General features: G+C 40.9%; 1 protein-coding gene across 5 annotated transcripts in view; it reads right to left on the bottom strand.

The window, feature by feature from the left end:
- Positions 1–14,588, bottom strand: part of Arhgap25 (Rho GTPase activating protein 25) — a 79,917-nt gene that overhangs the window by 4,997 nt on the left and 60,332 nt on the right. For all 5 annotated transcript variants that reach the window (XR_001175299.1, XR_001175300.1, XM_013022516.1 and 2 more), the window contains exons 5-9: positions 14,197–14,404; positions 9,275–9,407; positions 4,696–4,769; positions 3,115–3,236; positions 2,354–2,550 (exon numbers count right to left, since the gene is read on the bottom strand). Coding sequence is in view for 3 of the 5 variants with exons in the window: in XM_013022516.1 (XP_012877970.1) it covers positions 2,354–2,550; positions 3,115–3,236; positions 4,696–4,769; positions 9,275–9,407; positions 14,197–14,404 (734 nt within the window). In the remaining 2 variants the exon portion in view is untranslated. The remainder of the gene's footprint in view (positions 1–2,353; positions 2,551–3,114; positions 3,237–4,695; positions 4,770–9,274; positions 9,408–14,196; positions 14,405–14,588) is intronic.

Raw genomic sequence — 14,588 nt, 5'->3', positions numbered from 1 at the left:
GACACTGATCTGATTTCCATAACCTCCCAAATAAAAAAAATAGTGAAACAAGCAAATCAATCACTCCATACTAAATCAGTAAAATGAAAATGATCCCAAAGCCAAATGACAAACTGACAAAAATATTTACAATGTCTACCATAGCAACTTTCCCTAATATATAAAGGGATATGCCTATTAGCTATTCTCCATATTATATAAAGTTAATAAAAATTAGAAAGAAAAAGACTAACAACCAACATACAAGTATAGGAAAAGATTAGACAGTTCACCAAAGGAAAAATGCAACTGGCTCATAGATGTAAAAAAAGCTTTTCATAACGGTGGAAACTCATTCTTATTAAAATCATTACTACCTATCAGTCTGGTAAAACCCTCAAATTTAGCAATACACTCTGTTGTGATATTGCAGGGAAACATTATTTCATACATTGCTTTCTTATGAAAGTACAAGATAGCACAAACTCTTTAAATATTTATCATTAAAATTACATATTCAAGTCTACTTATCTGACCTAGCAATCCCATTTCTGGGAATTTATCCCAGAAATTTATCTACCTGCATACATATTGAAGCCTTGTGTAGGACTGAAAATAATTATGGTACAGGAAAACAACGGAACACTATATACATACAGGCCCAAAATGAAGTTACACGGGTAGGCTATTTATGCATAGGTATGGAAAAACTCTCCAAGATAGATTGTTACATTTAAAAAAATTCAAGATTCAAGTGTTAGATGGGGGGAACAGATCAAGTGATAGAGTACCAAAAGATAAGCACAATACTCTGAATTCATATGCCAATACTTTCTGTCCCCTACAGCAAGATTCAGAGTAGAGAAGGCAAGAGTAAAAAAGTAAGAGACAGACACACAGAAAGAGAGAAAACTAGTGTATTTGTGTAAACAGGGAAGTAAGGGAACAATTATATTTGCATAAAGAAACACTAGAAGGATAAGAAACTTCTAAATGCAGGCAACAAGGATGGATACTGTGTGTGAGAATATGAGAACAGAATTGAGGGTAACCTATTTTCTATCTTTTGGGGGTTTTGAACCAAGTGAATATATTACTTTAAAGAGTAAATTGTAAAGGCAAAAAACACCAAAGATTATAAAAATGAGCTTAAAACATAAAATGGGAAAAACAGGGGGCTCAAGCTCTCTTTCTGCCTTCCAATTCATTACCTGTTTCAGCAATAACAGCCTATTTCTTCCCTGTGATAAGCATCTGGATCCCTAAAGAAGGAACTAGACTTAAATCTTGCCTAAAGAACAGTAGTGCTGCTATCTTGGGACAACTGGTCAACCTCCCTGATTTTGGATTCTCAAAGAATGTAGATAAGGGTGTCATTTATGGGGAAGACTCTAGAGGTGATACATTTCCCAGCACAATGGGTGCCCATAAAAAAAAACAATGAATAACAGACATCTATTAAATGAGCATAGCAAGGACTTTGCATGTGTATATGAGTGTGTGTGTGTGAGTGTGTGTGTGTGTGTGTGTGTGTGATTTCATTACATAAAGAACAGGCTTTTCTAAATTGCAGTTTCATTTTGAACAGTTAGTAAAATATACCTAGATAAGCATCAACTAAGAAATACTATTATCTCTAAAACTACTACCTTCTACTCCTATCTTCAAGAGCACTGTAGGTAACTTATCTAGTTGACCAGAAACACTGAACACATTCCTTGGCCACACATGACAAATTAAGCTTCTATACAAAGTTCACATTCTTTTCTTTAAAAAAAATTCCTATAAATACATATAAGTATTTGACCTTTGCAAATTATTGCACTCAAGTTGTCTACATTTTGGAATCTGCAGAGTTTGGGGACATTGGGAACGTGAGTTCCAAGCCTTCTGTACAAATGAGGGGGCTGACATTGCCGAGAAAGCTTATCAGAGAATGAGAAATACTACACGAACACATCACATAACTCTGAGAAAGAAATCACGTTTCAGGGTTTCAGCAGGAAACCAGTTCTCTCTGGACTTCCACCCAGAGTTTTCAACAACTCTCACCAAAGTATCTGCAATGCTTTATCCATTTCCTTCCACTGAACTTCCCTAGACCATGCCTGAGAGGTCTCTCTCATAGGGTTTCAGAGAAAACCTCATTAGTCAGTCTTTGAACAATTGGCATGCCACTAATCTCACCTCCAGAGCATTCCTGACAGAGACTAAATTTTGACAGAGACTGGGCTTCCAAGATATGTTTGAATAGGTCTGTACCAGCTGTGACCACTCTCATAGTATCACCCATAACTCCCCAAGTTGCCAGCCCAGAGTAGCCTTATGTGGAATGACCTGACTAAAGGGGGCAGGAAAGTTCTGTGAGTCTTACTGTGTTAGTGACACTTTCTGTCCTGGAAACTGGAGAGTCTTCAGTAGCATCCCAGCCTACAGAACTTCGAGGCACTGGTGGTTTCTTGGGATCATTTTTCTGGACAGGGGGAGACAGTGGTGCATCCTTGGACTTGGGAAAAAGGACTTCATGGTCTCTGATCATCATTGTCATCACTCTTTGGATCTGTGGAGTTCCTGATGGAAAGAGGCAAAAGATGTAGTATGCTAGACCAGAGATGGGAGGCAGATAGCTCTCCAGGGTTGAACTTAATGAGATGGCTGCAGACTTGGCCCTACACACTCCAAAAGATTTCATTTTATCCCCTTACAGGACCCTTCCTAGTTGTTTAGTAGATTATGATGAGAAGGCTGGAAGAGAGGAAGGGTACAGAAGTGATGCTAATGAAAAAGTTGTTAAGATTATTCTCAGTCTACACTGTACCATATAACCTCTTGATCAGGTAAATAGGCCATTTAACGGCGGGGGGGGGAATGGAAACGTTTTTCTGAGATTTTTTGGGCTCTATCTCATTAAAGATACCTACTAGTAATAATAAAAGACTAGGAAACACTATTTTAGAGTAAGATTACTGTGTTCTGTGATCACTAGAAATTTTATCTCATAAGACTAGTTATGCGGTGGAGATAATCAGCCGAAAATGAAATACAGACTGAAAACTGCAGAGTAGTGCATGAACACAAGGGGCAGTGTTGTCACTGTTACTTTTTCTGTTCATCATCGCGAACCAGCCTATTTACCTCTCATAATCACAGCAGGGTCTTCAACCTTTGACCTGATGAGGTTCACACCAATCACGGTAGCCAGATTGTCCACACTCATCTTGTTAACAGCGCAGTTCAGCTGGATTTCATGTAGAAACCTGTGGTTAGCCAAGAAATCCCTTATAGAAAACAGGAAGTTGCCAGAAGAAAGCACTTCCAGGTACAAATGGTGTATTTATTGGATTCCAATTTTTTTCCCTCCCATTTGGAGATTCGAACTGGACTGTTCTGCCCACAGGAGTTTATATTTCATTTGGAAAATCTAAGACCAAGGAGGGAAGAGAAACGATAAAGGTTACCAAGCTGCTGAGGGCATGTCAGTGACTGAGTTTGGAGAATCAGACAAGCAGGTATCTAGATCCAGTTCAGGGAACTAAGAGGTGACTAGAAGAACTAAAATTGGTATTTGAGTGCCCCTAGATCCTGACTTTGAAAGACTTTATAGGTATAGTGCCTCCACATATATGCATATTTTTATATAGGAGTTTATAGGCATCTTGTCTTCAGAGAGGAGTAAGTTATCAGTGAGAAGTCTTAGAGATAAGGCCTCTTTGCTCTATGCTTCCGTTAGAGTAACAAGTATCTCTAACTCTCAGCAGGTGCTCAGTAACTAAAAATTCACTGGAGACATGAATCTCTCAAATTCACTGTTTAAGAAGCTGAAAGAGAATTTCTAGATATTTTTCAAAAGATGTAAAAAATGGATAGATTGAAGCAATGTAAACTCCAAATATGGAGAAAATGTTAGTGAAATAAATCATCACATCAAAATGATGAAAAATTATGAAGCCAAATATAATCTTATTTTATGACACAAGGAAATGCTCACAATACAACAGTAGCCAAAAAAAAGGACACACACATGCATGGACACACACACACACACACACACACACACACACACAAAGGCTGATCTTGCTTTTATTCCAATTCAGCAAAATGTTCTACCAAATTTATAGTTATGTTTGAAAAGCATTTAGGACATATGTTCAAAAATTCAGGTATCATTGCTGGACTAGGGGTTGAAGTTGATGTTTATTTCTTGTTTATGATTTGCTGTATCTTCCTAGTTTTCAAATCAGGTCAAAAACTACTGTTCTAATTTGGGAACTATACGTCACTATTCTTTCAAAAAAAATGAAAGACAAAATTGAAGACAGTGTGAGAGGAAGACCCAGGTTCCCAGTCCAGCTGACCTATGTCAATCTATCTGTTAGGCGTTTCTCCAGGGACAGCATAGAGATTGTCCCAGAAAGGGTAGCTCAAAATCAATTCATTCAAAGCATTAGGTTGGTCTCCAGTGAGAAAGACCAGAGATATAAGGAATCTGGAGTGTCTTGCATATTCCAGGATTACAGCACGTAGAAGGGGTGTGTTTCATTTTGTGTGTCAATCAGGTTATGAGTGAGTCTTGAAATTATCTTGTGGAAACAGAAAGCTTTCTCAATACTATGTGTGCAGAGATGAATTTTCAAAGTCCTAGACCGGAATCTGTTATCTCAGAGAGAGTCTCTTTCTTCTTCTACCCAGTGAATGTTTCCTGATGTGGCATCTCACCTGCAGATGTAGCTCAGGAGACTATAGTTGTCACGAGGAAGGTTGGAGAGCTGCTTTATCAACTCCTGTTGAGCCTGGGAAGAGATTTTTGATAATATTAAGAGCTGTTGCTATTCACCAGCAAGGTGAACTGGGAATAGAATTGGTAAATCTATATGGATACAACACATTGGCCAGCACCCTATTCCTACAGATTTGTGAGTTTAAAAATACACAAAAAAATACACATATATATTGCTGGGAGTTGGTGGCTCACACCTATAATCCTATTTACTCAGAAGGCTGAGATGTGCAGATTACAGTTCAAAGCCAGACTGGGAAGTAAAGTTCATTAGACTATTATCTCTAATTAATCACCAGAAAACCAGAAGAGGCACTATGGCCAAAGTTGTAGAGTGCTAGCCTTGAGCAAAAGAGTGCAAGGGCAGCATCCAGGCCCTGAGCTCAAGCCCCACCGCAGACAATAAAACAAAAACAAACAACAACAAATATACAAACATGTAAAATACTATAGCTTCTCAGAAAGTTGCAAGAAATAGTATAAAGAAGGTCTCAGCTTTTTTTGGGTGCGGGGAGGTCTGGTCATGGGGCCTGAATTCTGGGCCTGGGTCCTGTCCCTCAGCTCTTCAGCTCAAGGCTAGTGCTCTACCACTTGAGCCACAGCACCACTACTGGCTTTTTTCTTTTTGCTTATGTGGTGCTGGGGAATCGAACCCAGGGCCTCATGCATGCAAGGCAAGCGATCTACCACTTCCACCTTCCCAGCCCCGGTCTCAGCTTTTATATACTATAGTTTTCAGACTTGTCTGTAATTAAACTATCCACCTTACTCTCAAACTTGAGCTTCTCTAAGGCACAGATTCTCTGACAATCTACATTCTCAAACCCTGGGTTAATTAATGCAAAAATGCAATGATCCAACAAGAACTAGATGACAATCAATTATCTCAGAATCACTTTCAAAGTTGTGAGGATAACTACCTAAAGAAAATAAAAATGTATTTTTTAGAAAGTCATAAGGAAAGGAAGATTCTTTTGTGAATATTTCCAAGCACTGTGGCCTTGCTGAGTTCTGCTGGGACACAGGGCTGAATTGGCCCAGTGGGAAGAGAGAGGAAAGTTCTGCAGTGGCTTTAAGTGTCAGGCCTTGTCATTAAAGGAATGCATGTGACAGGGAACTCTTTGCTCTTTTCATCCACAGCTGCCTGTTGGGTCTGAAATCACCATCTATACTATCCTGCTTGGGAGAGTACTACAGGCATTCCTTATAGCCCAGCACTCCCTGGACACCAATGAGCTGCCATGATGATGAAAACATGCCCTGAAATCTCATTTACTCACATCCCATCCCTACTCCTGTGGTGTAATCTCTCTAGCCAAGAGAGAGTGCTGGAGAGAAGTGTGGTGAGAAGTCTCCTCTTCTGAGACAATGGATTCTTTGCAAAAGTTGCTATGTCTCACTCCTTCCAGAGACCATCACTGCAAGATTTTCCTAGAGGGTAACATATCAGACTGTCAAAGACATAATAACCTCAAGTAGGGGCTGGGAAGGTGGCTCAGTGGTAGAGCGCTTGCCTTGCATGCATGAGGCCCTGGGTTCGATTCCTCAGCACCACATAAGCAAAAAGAAGAAAGCCGGAAATGGTGCTATGGCTCAAGTGGTAGAGCACTAGCCTTGAGCTGAAGAGCTGAGGGACAGCGCCCAAGCCCAGAGTTCAGGCCCGACGACCGGACCCAAAAAATAAAAAAATAAATAAATAACCTCAAGTAGGTGGAGGCTAGGAGGCATTGGAAGAAGCAGGTCTCTCATGGGAAAGCGTGGGGAAGAAATATTGCCAAAAGGATCTCAGTGTCTCCTTTTCTTTCCCCAGAATGGAGGGGTGAGATGAATATCTGCCTTTGCAGCTGAATTTTAAGCCTTATTCTCTAATGTGTTGCTGCTTTCACAAAAGTGAACTGATACATCTGTATTAATGAAGAGTTTTCCTTCTTCATTTTCCTCCCCTAAAAAATTTACAACTCCTATATAAAGTGTCTTCTATCAGATTATGTGATCTGATTTTTGTTTATAACTGTAACATCTTAGATACCGTTACTGTTCTCTTTCTGTTCTAATTCCAAATGTACGATTGCCTTATTTCTTGTGCCAGGACCTACTCAAATCATAATGTTCCCTACTGTCACTCAAGACACAGATGCTTTCATCTGTGTTTTCTCACAGGGAGAGATAGGCACTATTTATCTTTTCATATGTACGTTTATGTAGTCTGTGAAGCAAGCTATGCAACTAACCTGAAGTGAGGTAGCAAACAAACGTCACTCAAGTGTGTTACCTTCGTTGGTCACCTAACAACTCATATCACAGTGGATATGAGAATTAGATTAAGTTGTTGCTGTGCTGTCTAATACAACAGCTATTAAAACTGAAATAAATTAAAATTAAATAAAGGTACAACTTTGCTTCTTCAGGTTCATGAGCCACATTCCGAGTGCCCAATAGACATATATGGCTGGTGGTGATCACATTAGACAGTGCAGATATACAACAGTTCCATCATTGAAGGGAGTTCAACTGGTCTAACTAAATAAGTTTAATTTCAGTATGTCAAATGGCAAAATCAAAGTTAAATATAAGTGGTAATCACAGGTTTTGCTGTATACCAGCTTGCTAGAGAGAGTTTGTGACACTACCAGGACCAACAACAACAACAAAACTGCACTTAGTTATAATAGCAAAATGGCATAAATATACTTATGGGCCTTGGTGTTAAAAATCTCAATTAAAAGGTGGGTACTGGTGGCTCATGCCTATAATCTTAGCTACTCAGAGTCTGATATCTGAGGTTTGTAGTTCAAAGCCAACATGGGTGGAAAAGTTTGTGAGACTCTTAATTAACCACCAAAAGGCTGAAAGTAGAGATGACTCAATTGAAAGAGTGACATCCTTGAGTGAGAAAGCTAAGGGACAATTCCCAGACCTTGAGTTCAAGCTCCAGCACACACACACACACACACACACACACACACACACACACACACACCATGAAGGTGTTACCATCAGTTGTTAGTTCTCTAGTTGATAAGTGCTTGCACTCTCAGGCATGATATTACAGACAGAGATTATTGACCCATGAGCAACAGTAGCTGAAAAAGATCGAAGAACAGAACAGTTCCCTGTATGTCCTCTCTAGGGCACATGCATTCCTTGAGCAACCACATGTGACATCCATGTCCATCACAGAACTGGAGCCGCCCTCCAGCTTGGTCAGCTTGGCCTTGTATCCCTGTGGATCTCATCAAGACCACAGTACCTTTTCCATTATTCATTTTAATTTTTGTTGTTCTACCATTTGAACCACAGCTCTACTTCCAGCTTTTGGGGGGTGGACAAATGGAGATAAGAGTCTCACAAACTTTCCTACCTAGGCTGGTAGGATCCCAGCCTCCTTAGCAGCTAGGATTATAGACATCAGCCAATGGCATCCAGATCTATCTATCTATCTATCTATCTATCTATCTATCTATCTATCTATCTATCTATCTATCTATCTATCTATCTATCTATCTATCTATTGCTGGTCCCCAAGCTTGAACTCTAGGCATGAACATTGTCCCTGACTATCTATCTATCTATCTATCTATCTATCTATCTATCTATCTATCTATCTATCTATCTATCTATCTATCTATCTATCTATCTATCTATTGCTGGTCCCCAAGCTTGAACTCTAGGCATGAACATTGTCCCTGACTATCTATCTATCTATCTATCTATCTATCTATCTATCTATCTATCTATCTATCTATCTATCTATCTATCCCTGACTATCTATCTATCTATCTATCTATCTATCTATCTATCTATCTATCTATCTATCTATCTATCTATCTATCTATCTATCTATCTATCTATCTATTGCTGGTCCCCAAGCTTGAACTCTAGGCATGAACATTGTCCCTGAGCTTTTGTGCTCAAGGCTAATGCTCTACTACTTGAGAGACAACTCAACTTCCTGATTTTTCTGGTTAATTGAAAATAAGAGTCTCATGGACTTTCTTGCCTTGGCTGGCTTCAAACCATGATTCTCAGATCTCAGCCTCCTGAGTGGCCAGGATTATAGGACTAAGCCATGTGTGCCCAACTCCAGCTCTACTATTATTTTTTAAGTGAGTCTGACATAAGTGATTAGTATCCATTCCATTCCTTTCCTTTTTTATTTTATTAAATTTATTTTAAATCATCTTTAAATAATTATACAAAGGAGTTTCAGTTCAATATGTCCATTTATGAGTACAATGAATCTTGATCAGTGTCACCTTCCATCATTCTCCTCTCCATCTATCCTAACTCCAGCTATCCCTTCAAGTATCCATTTCTTTGCTGGATTATGACATCTCATGAAGTATGGAGTCTGGTCATCACCATCGGCACCACCTACCATCTTTTGCTGGTAAGTCCCAGATAAAGAATCTCACCAAAGTGCATAGGGATCCCTGACCCATTGTCACCTACCACAATAGTATTCTGGAACCAGCTGCTTTCTTCTAAAGCAGAACAACTAAATAAGCAGACACAAACCTTTGCCTCATCTGCATTCATGAGCTGCCCACAGAGTAGGAACCCCTCATACTGGCTCCAAGGAACCACTGGCTCTGGGAGGTCTCGGAGGTAGAGTTTGAACAGAGAGGCCACGGTGTGCACATCTGTGTCTCTGGAAGAAAATAAGCAACATACTTTGAACGGGAAATTCCATAACTCTCTTCTCTTCCACCTGCTACATAGTCTACTCCATTGAACCATGGGCTCCAGAGGAGAGTTTTGGTTGAGTGCCATCACAGCCAAACATATTTTTTTTTGCTAATTTGTACTTTTAGTGCAACAACCCTGCACACTTCTTTCTCTGCATCTTCCAACCCATTTTCTTAAAGGTAAAGTCAAGGCCCACTTTTCCATGAAACCTCTTTTGACTATTTTGGTCTTTGTTGCTTTCTACTTTCTTTAAGTCACTCAGTACCTCACAGCACTGTCAAATTAGTCTGTGATGTTTAAGTGTTAACCTCTTTATATCCTTAATGCATCTCTATCTTTAATCTCCCATTGTGCTTATAATGAATGAGATCCATTCATGTATTTTCCCCATAATTCATTCAATCAGTAGGCAGTGTAGTTTACATTGCTACATTTTTTAGTACCATTGTTTTGCTTTTGGACAGCACTGGGATTTCAGTAGTAAATCCCAAGGGACATTTGGGGACCTTTGGCTTCATCAGGCCACAGAGGGGACACAAGTGTTATCAAATCCTTACAAAATTGTGTGGCTGGTGCCATGGTATGAGACTCTGTTTGGTATGGAAAGTGCATTGGATAGGTGTGTAGAAAGTGATGCCCAAGCCAGAACTGGGAAGCCATAGGTGATTCCTCAGATAAAATAACACCCCAGATAAAATCTGAAAAGTGGCGAGTTACAGCGTAAGGCATGTGTGTCTTCCTGGAGAGGAGGAAAGGAGGTCCTGTCCCTCATTACAAGGACTGAGACAACATTCAGATGAGTATCTGGTTGATGCAAAGAAGCAAGGCTTTGTGGTTCAGCTTCTCCAACTCATAGCAGGGTCTGAAAAGCCACAGCTAAGAGGTAGAGCTGGACCAGCACCTGTATTTATGTAGCTTGCAAACGGAAAATGATTCTCAACATTTTTAAATGGCCGAGGGAAAAATACTTTTAAAAATTGTCTCACAGCTTGTGGAAGTTCTATGAAATTCAATACAATGAAGTTTTAGACCCCCACATACTCATTGATCTACGCAATTCTACTATGCTTCCTAAATGTAAGAGCACACTGCTCATAGCTGTGGCAAAAGATCTCTAGCCTGAAAAATCTAAATATTTACTATGTGGCCCATTATCAAAAGTTTGCTGAGCTCTGGCTTGGAGGTAACTGAATTTATTTTGCAGCATTATAAGAGAAAATTAATCTGAATCTCCACGTACATTCACATACTGCTTAACAAAGAGAACATGTTCTGAGAAGTGCATCGGGTAATTGAGTCACTATGGGAACTCAGAGGGTTTACACATACCTAGATGGCTTGGCTTATTGTGCTCTTAAACTCTATGGTCCATATATCTGTCTGTCGTGGACCATTCAGCAAAGGGGAATGAAAGCTGACTGGGGTGATATTCCTCTTGGAGGAGGGACAGGAGGTAGATTTGGACAGCAGAAGGAAAAGAGAGATATTTGGGGCAAGAGAAAGAAGAGCATCAGAACTTGTCTATAAAGCTCTGCCTTGAGCTTTGTGTACGATATTTTGTTTTTATTCTTGGTAGCCAGTGGTTGTTCTACAGTTCTCTCCATTCTCTGCCCCTCCTTCATAGCCTATGAACTTTCTACCTCTAAAAGAAAACACAGAGCTGGCACAGATCCCTGCCTACGCTCCATGGCTGCCCTCAGGAAATCTGGGGCGGAACTGTTCCCTTAACATGGAGATTCTGAAAAGTCCTACCCTGCTGAATTGCTGTCTAAAAATATCTCTGAACAGAGCTAGCTGGGAAAAGTTGTCAACACATGATGGGAAGTTCCCAAGGAACAGACAGAAAGACAATCAGCTGACAATCTGCAGGAGTGGCATTCTCTTCATGTCCCCATGAAAAGAGCAGACCAGTCTAGGGATTCTAACACACATACAATTAACTTCCAAAATCTCTTCAATATATGAGCCCCAAACTCATGCAAAACCCTTGAAGCCCCTCTTGTCCTTTAACTGCCCTATTCAGAAGGTCATTTGGTTTTTTTCCCCAGGATCCTGCCCCAGCCTCTATCTGGTAGCTCTGCCTCCAGCTTCCTGTTCACTGATGCTCTGCCTGGACCAGCCCCCAACACAGAGAAAACACAGAATGAACAAAGGAAACAAGGGATTGAGATGAGGAAAAGAACACAAATGACAAGTCAGAACTGGATTCTTGGTAGAAAAATACCATCCATTAAAAAAATAAGTTTGATCAGAAGAAACTAAAGACAATAAAAATCTCCAACACTAGAAAGAGAAAGTGATTATAGCCACATATAAAGATATAAATGAATATAAGATGGGTCAGAATTATAATAAAAGGACAAATGGACAAAGATACAAATGAATACAAGATGGGTCAGAATTATAATAAAAGGACAAATGGACACACACACACACACACACACACACACACACACACACACACACTTGGGACTGTAAACCCTCCACATTGTCAGCCTGATATTGCCAACTGATGATCTGGCTAACATCTCATTCTTGTTATTGGATCTCAGTATAAACACCATTTCTTTTGGCAGAAGCAACCTCTCTAAACACCATACCATGTCAAGAGTTCCCTGTTCTAAGTTTTCATGGTTCTCTTAACACAAGGGAACTTCTACAGTTGGTTCTATACATTTTTATGTGATATCTATGCCCCACCAAATTAAGACTGACTCAGATGTCATTCTGATAGTCTTTTTGATGCTTCCAGCATCATTTTTCCTGAATTGGCTATCCTCCAACCTAGCAGAAAAGGCTCAAATGATTGTATATATTCAAGCACTAGGCACTGCGTGGATTCTGAATTTAACAACTCATTCACCAGAAGTTACCCTAGGCCCCTCAGAAGGCTCCGATGGCCCTTGCTTTGGAGAGGAGTGCTAATGATGTGGAATATCCATTTGCCTGTTTCTCACAGAAGTATAGGTATGGGAAATACATCAGCTTTGTGGCCAAGCAGTATCCAGCCCAACAGAGAACTGATAAGGAAAATGCTAACTTTACATTTCTATCTCTAATAAGAACTTTCTACACCTGTGCTAGAATCTCCAAAACAAGAGTCCCCATATAGATTCGATCCTAGTGAGCCAATGGGGGATTCTTCTGGTGGAACATACAATTTGGGCAATGTAGAAGATCTAAGGAAGCATCCACTGACCTGCTGATGGGGACATCAGAAAGGGGCTCTGTCCTCCCAATCCCCCTCTGCCACTCAGTGATTTCTAAAATGTATTGTTTCAAGAGGTTAAAAATATCTATGGGGATGGAAATGTGGCTCAGTGGCAGAGTGCTTGCCTAGCAAGCATGAAGCCCTGGGTATGATTCCTCAGTACCACATAATTGGAAAAAGCCAGAGGTGGTGCTGTGGCTCAATGGTAGAGTGTTAGCCTGTGCAAAAGAAGCTCAGGGACAGTGCCCAGGCCCTGAGTTCAAGCCCCAGGACCAGCAAAAAAAAAAAAAAGGAGTCTATAAGTGATGTAAATGTTTCCAAACCCTACAACCAAACAAGAGGTCAATGAAACCAGTACAATATCTCTGAAGGGAAAGTGACCCATGTTAGACTGACTCTCAGAAAGCCAGTCTGGCTTAGAGGTAGCAGAGAGGGAGGCCAATCATGGATCATGTTCATCTGAACTGTGTGTGATGTGTGGGAGATGGTGAGGAGCAGGACAGGAGAAAGGGGGAAGGGAAGGAGGTGTGGAGAGTCATGGGAGAAAAGATATGAGATCTACTCTTTATTTAGGGCCCAGGAGCAGACTCCAAATTGAGACTATAGCAGTGAGCACAGACAGAAACAGATAGACCTCAGAAATGTTACATAGAAAAGATGGGCCATGCTGGTGATTGGGGTACAAGCAGGGTGGTGGGGAAGGGAAACATGGACAATGACCACACAAGCCCAATACTCAAGTCTGCAGCTTTCCCCTCTGTCCTAAATACGCTTTGGGGGATTTCGGTGTTTGAAAAGAAATGGAATTTAGGCTTATCATATTAAATCTTGCCTTGTGGGTTGGTAATTTGGAAAGAACAATGGATCTGATGCCAGTAGGACAAGTGTCTGCAGGTCCCCCCAGAATGGGCATTGCATAATAGGCACAGGGGTGGAGGGTGTAGCAGCTCAGCACAACCCAGTGGGAAAGCCCTGCCAAGTGGCAGGAGGAGGAAGGAGGAGAAGAGTTGAAGGGAAATGTCATTACACCGGACATGTCCAGAAGAGGGTAGGCAGCCGCCACAGAGGAGACTTGGGAGAACACAAGGCTGTCACAGTCATATATGCTCCCCACAAAAGGCACAGAACTGAGGTAAGTCAGGGAGTGCTATAGTCTTGGAGACTAATTTGAAATGTTCATTCTTCTAGAACACGGAAGAAGACCCTAAGTGCCATAGATATAGTAGATTCTTAACCATGTTGTCTGTATAGGCTTCTCTTCTAGGCTTTCCTAGAAAGGGTGGGTCTCAGATTCTGTATTCCTTACCCTTTCAGCCTCTTCCCTTATATTTGAAGCATCACTTGAATCTGTTCAGATCATTGTCTCTTACCTAAGCTCTCCTAGCTGGGTTCCAGGTCCCAAATTCAGAACTGTGAGAACAAAAGACCTTTTTCTTTTGTGAGCTAGAACTCCTGAATATGTCTGTGTGCATCTGTAGCTCAGCTAGCAGGGAGAGGTAGAAGAGACATATATATCATACCTCAGGCAAGAACAGCATACCTGTCAAAGGAGGGCCGCTCCCCAGCGTCAAAAGCATCTCTCAGTTGCTTAACGAGGTTGTCCTGCCCAGGCAGACGGAAGATGCCCTCTTCATTCACACCGTGTTCAAGAATGAACTCTGCACACTTCTCTACCAGGATGGGCACCGGGTGAGAGCCAAACTTCTGTTCATAGGCCACAGTTTCATCCAAGCGCTGACCAAACACGGCTGGGAAGAAAAAAGAAAATGAAACCTGTTCATCATTTTGACTTTCCTCAGATCAGCTGATAAGTCAAAGTGCTTGGCCCATTTCTGAATTTTTCTATGTCACTTGCAAAGCCAAACGAAATAAGTATCAAGAAATGGGAGGGGAGGGGTACATCCAAGCAGGGGTGGGGTTGATAGAGTTAGG

This window comes from Dipodomys ordii, unplaced genomic scaffold, assembly GCF_000151885.1.
Source record: "Dipodomys ordii isolate 6190 unplaced genomic scaffold, Dord_2.0 Scaffold63, whole genome shotgun sequence".
Classification (NCBI taxonomy): Eukaryota; Metazoa; Chordata; class Mammalia; order Rodentia; family Heteromyidae; genus Dipodomys; species Dipodomys ordii.
Note: the sequence above shows the minus strand (reverse complement) of the source record. Positions and strands in the feature narration are given on the sequence as shown.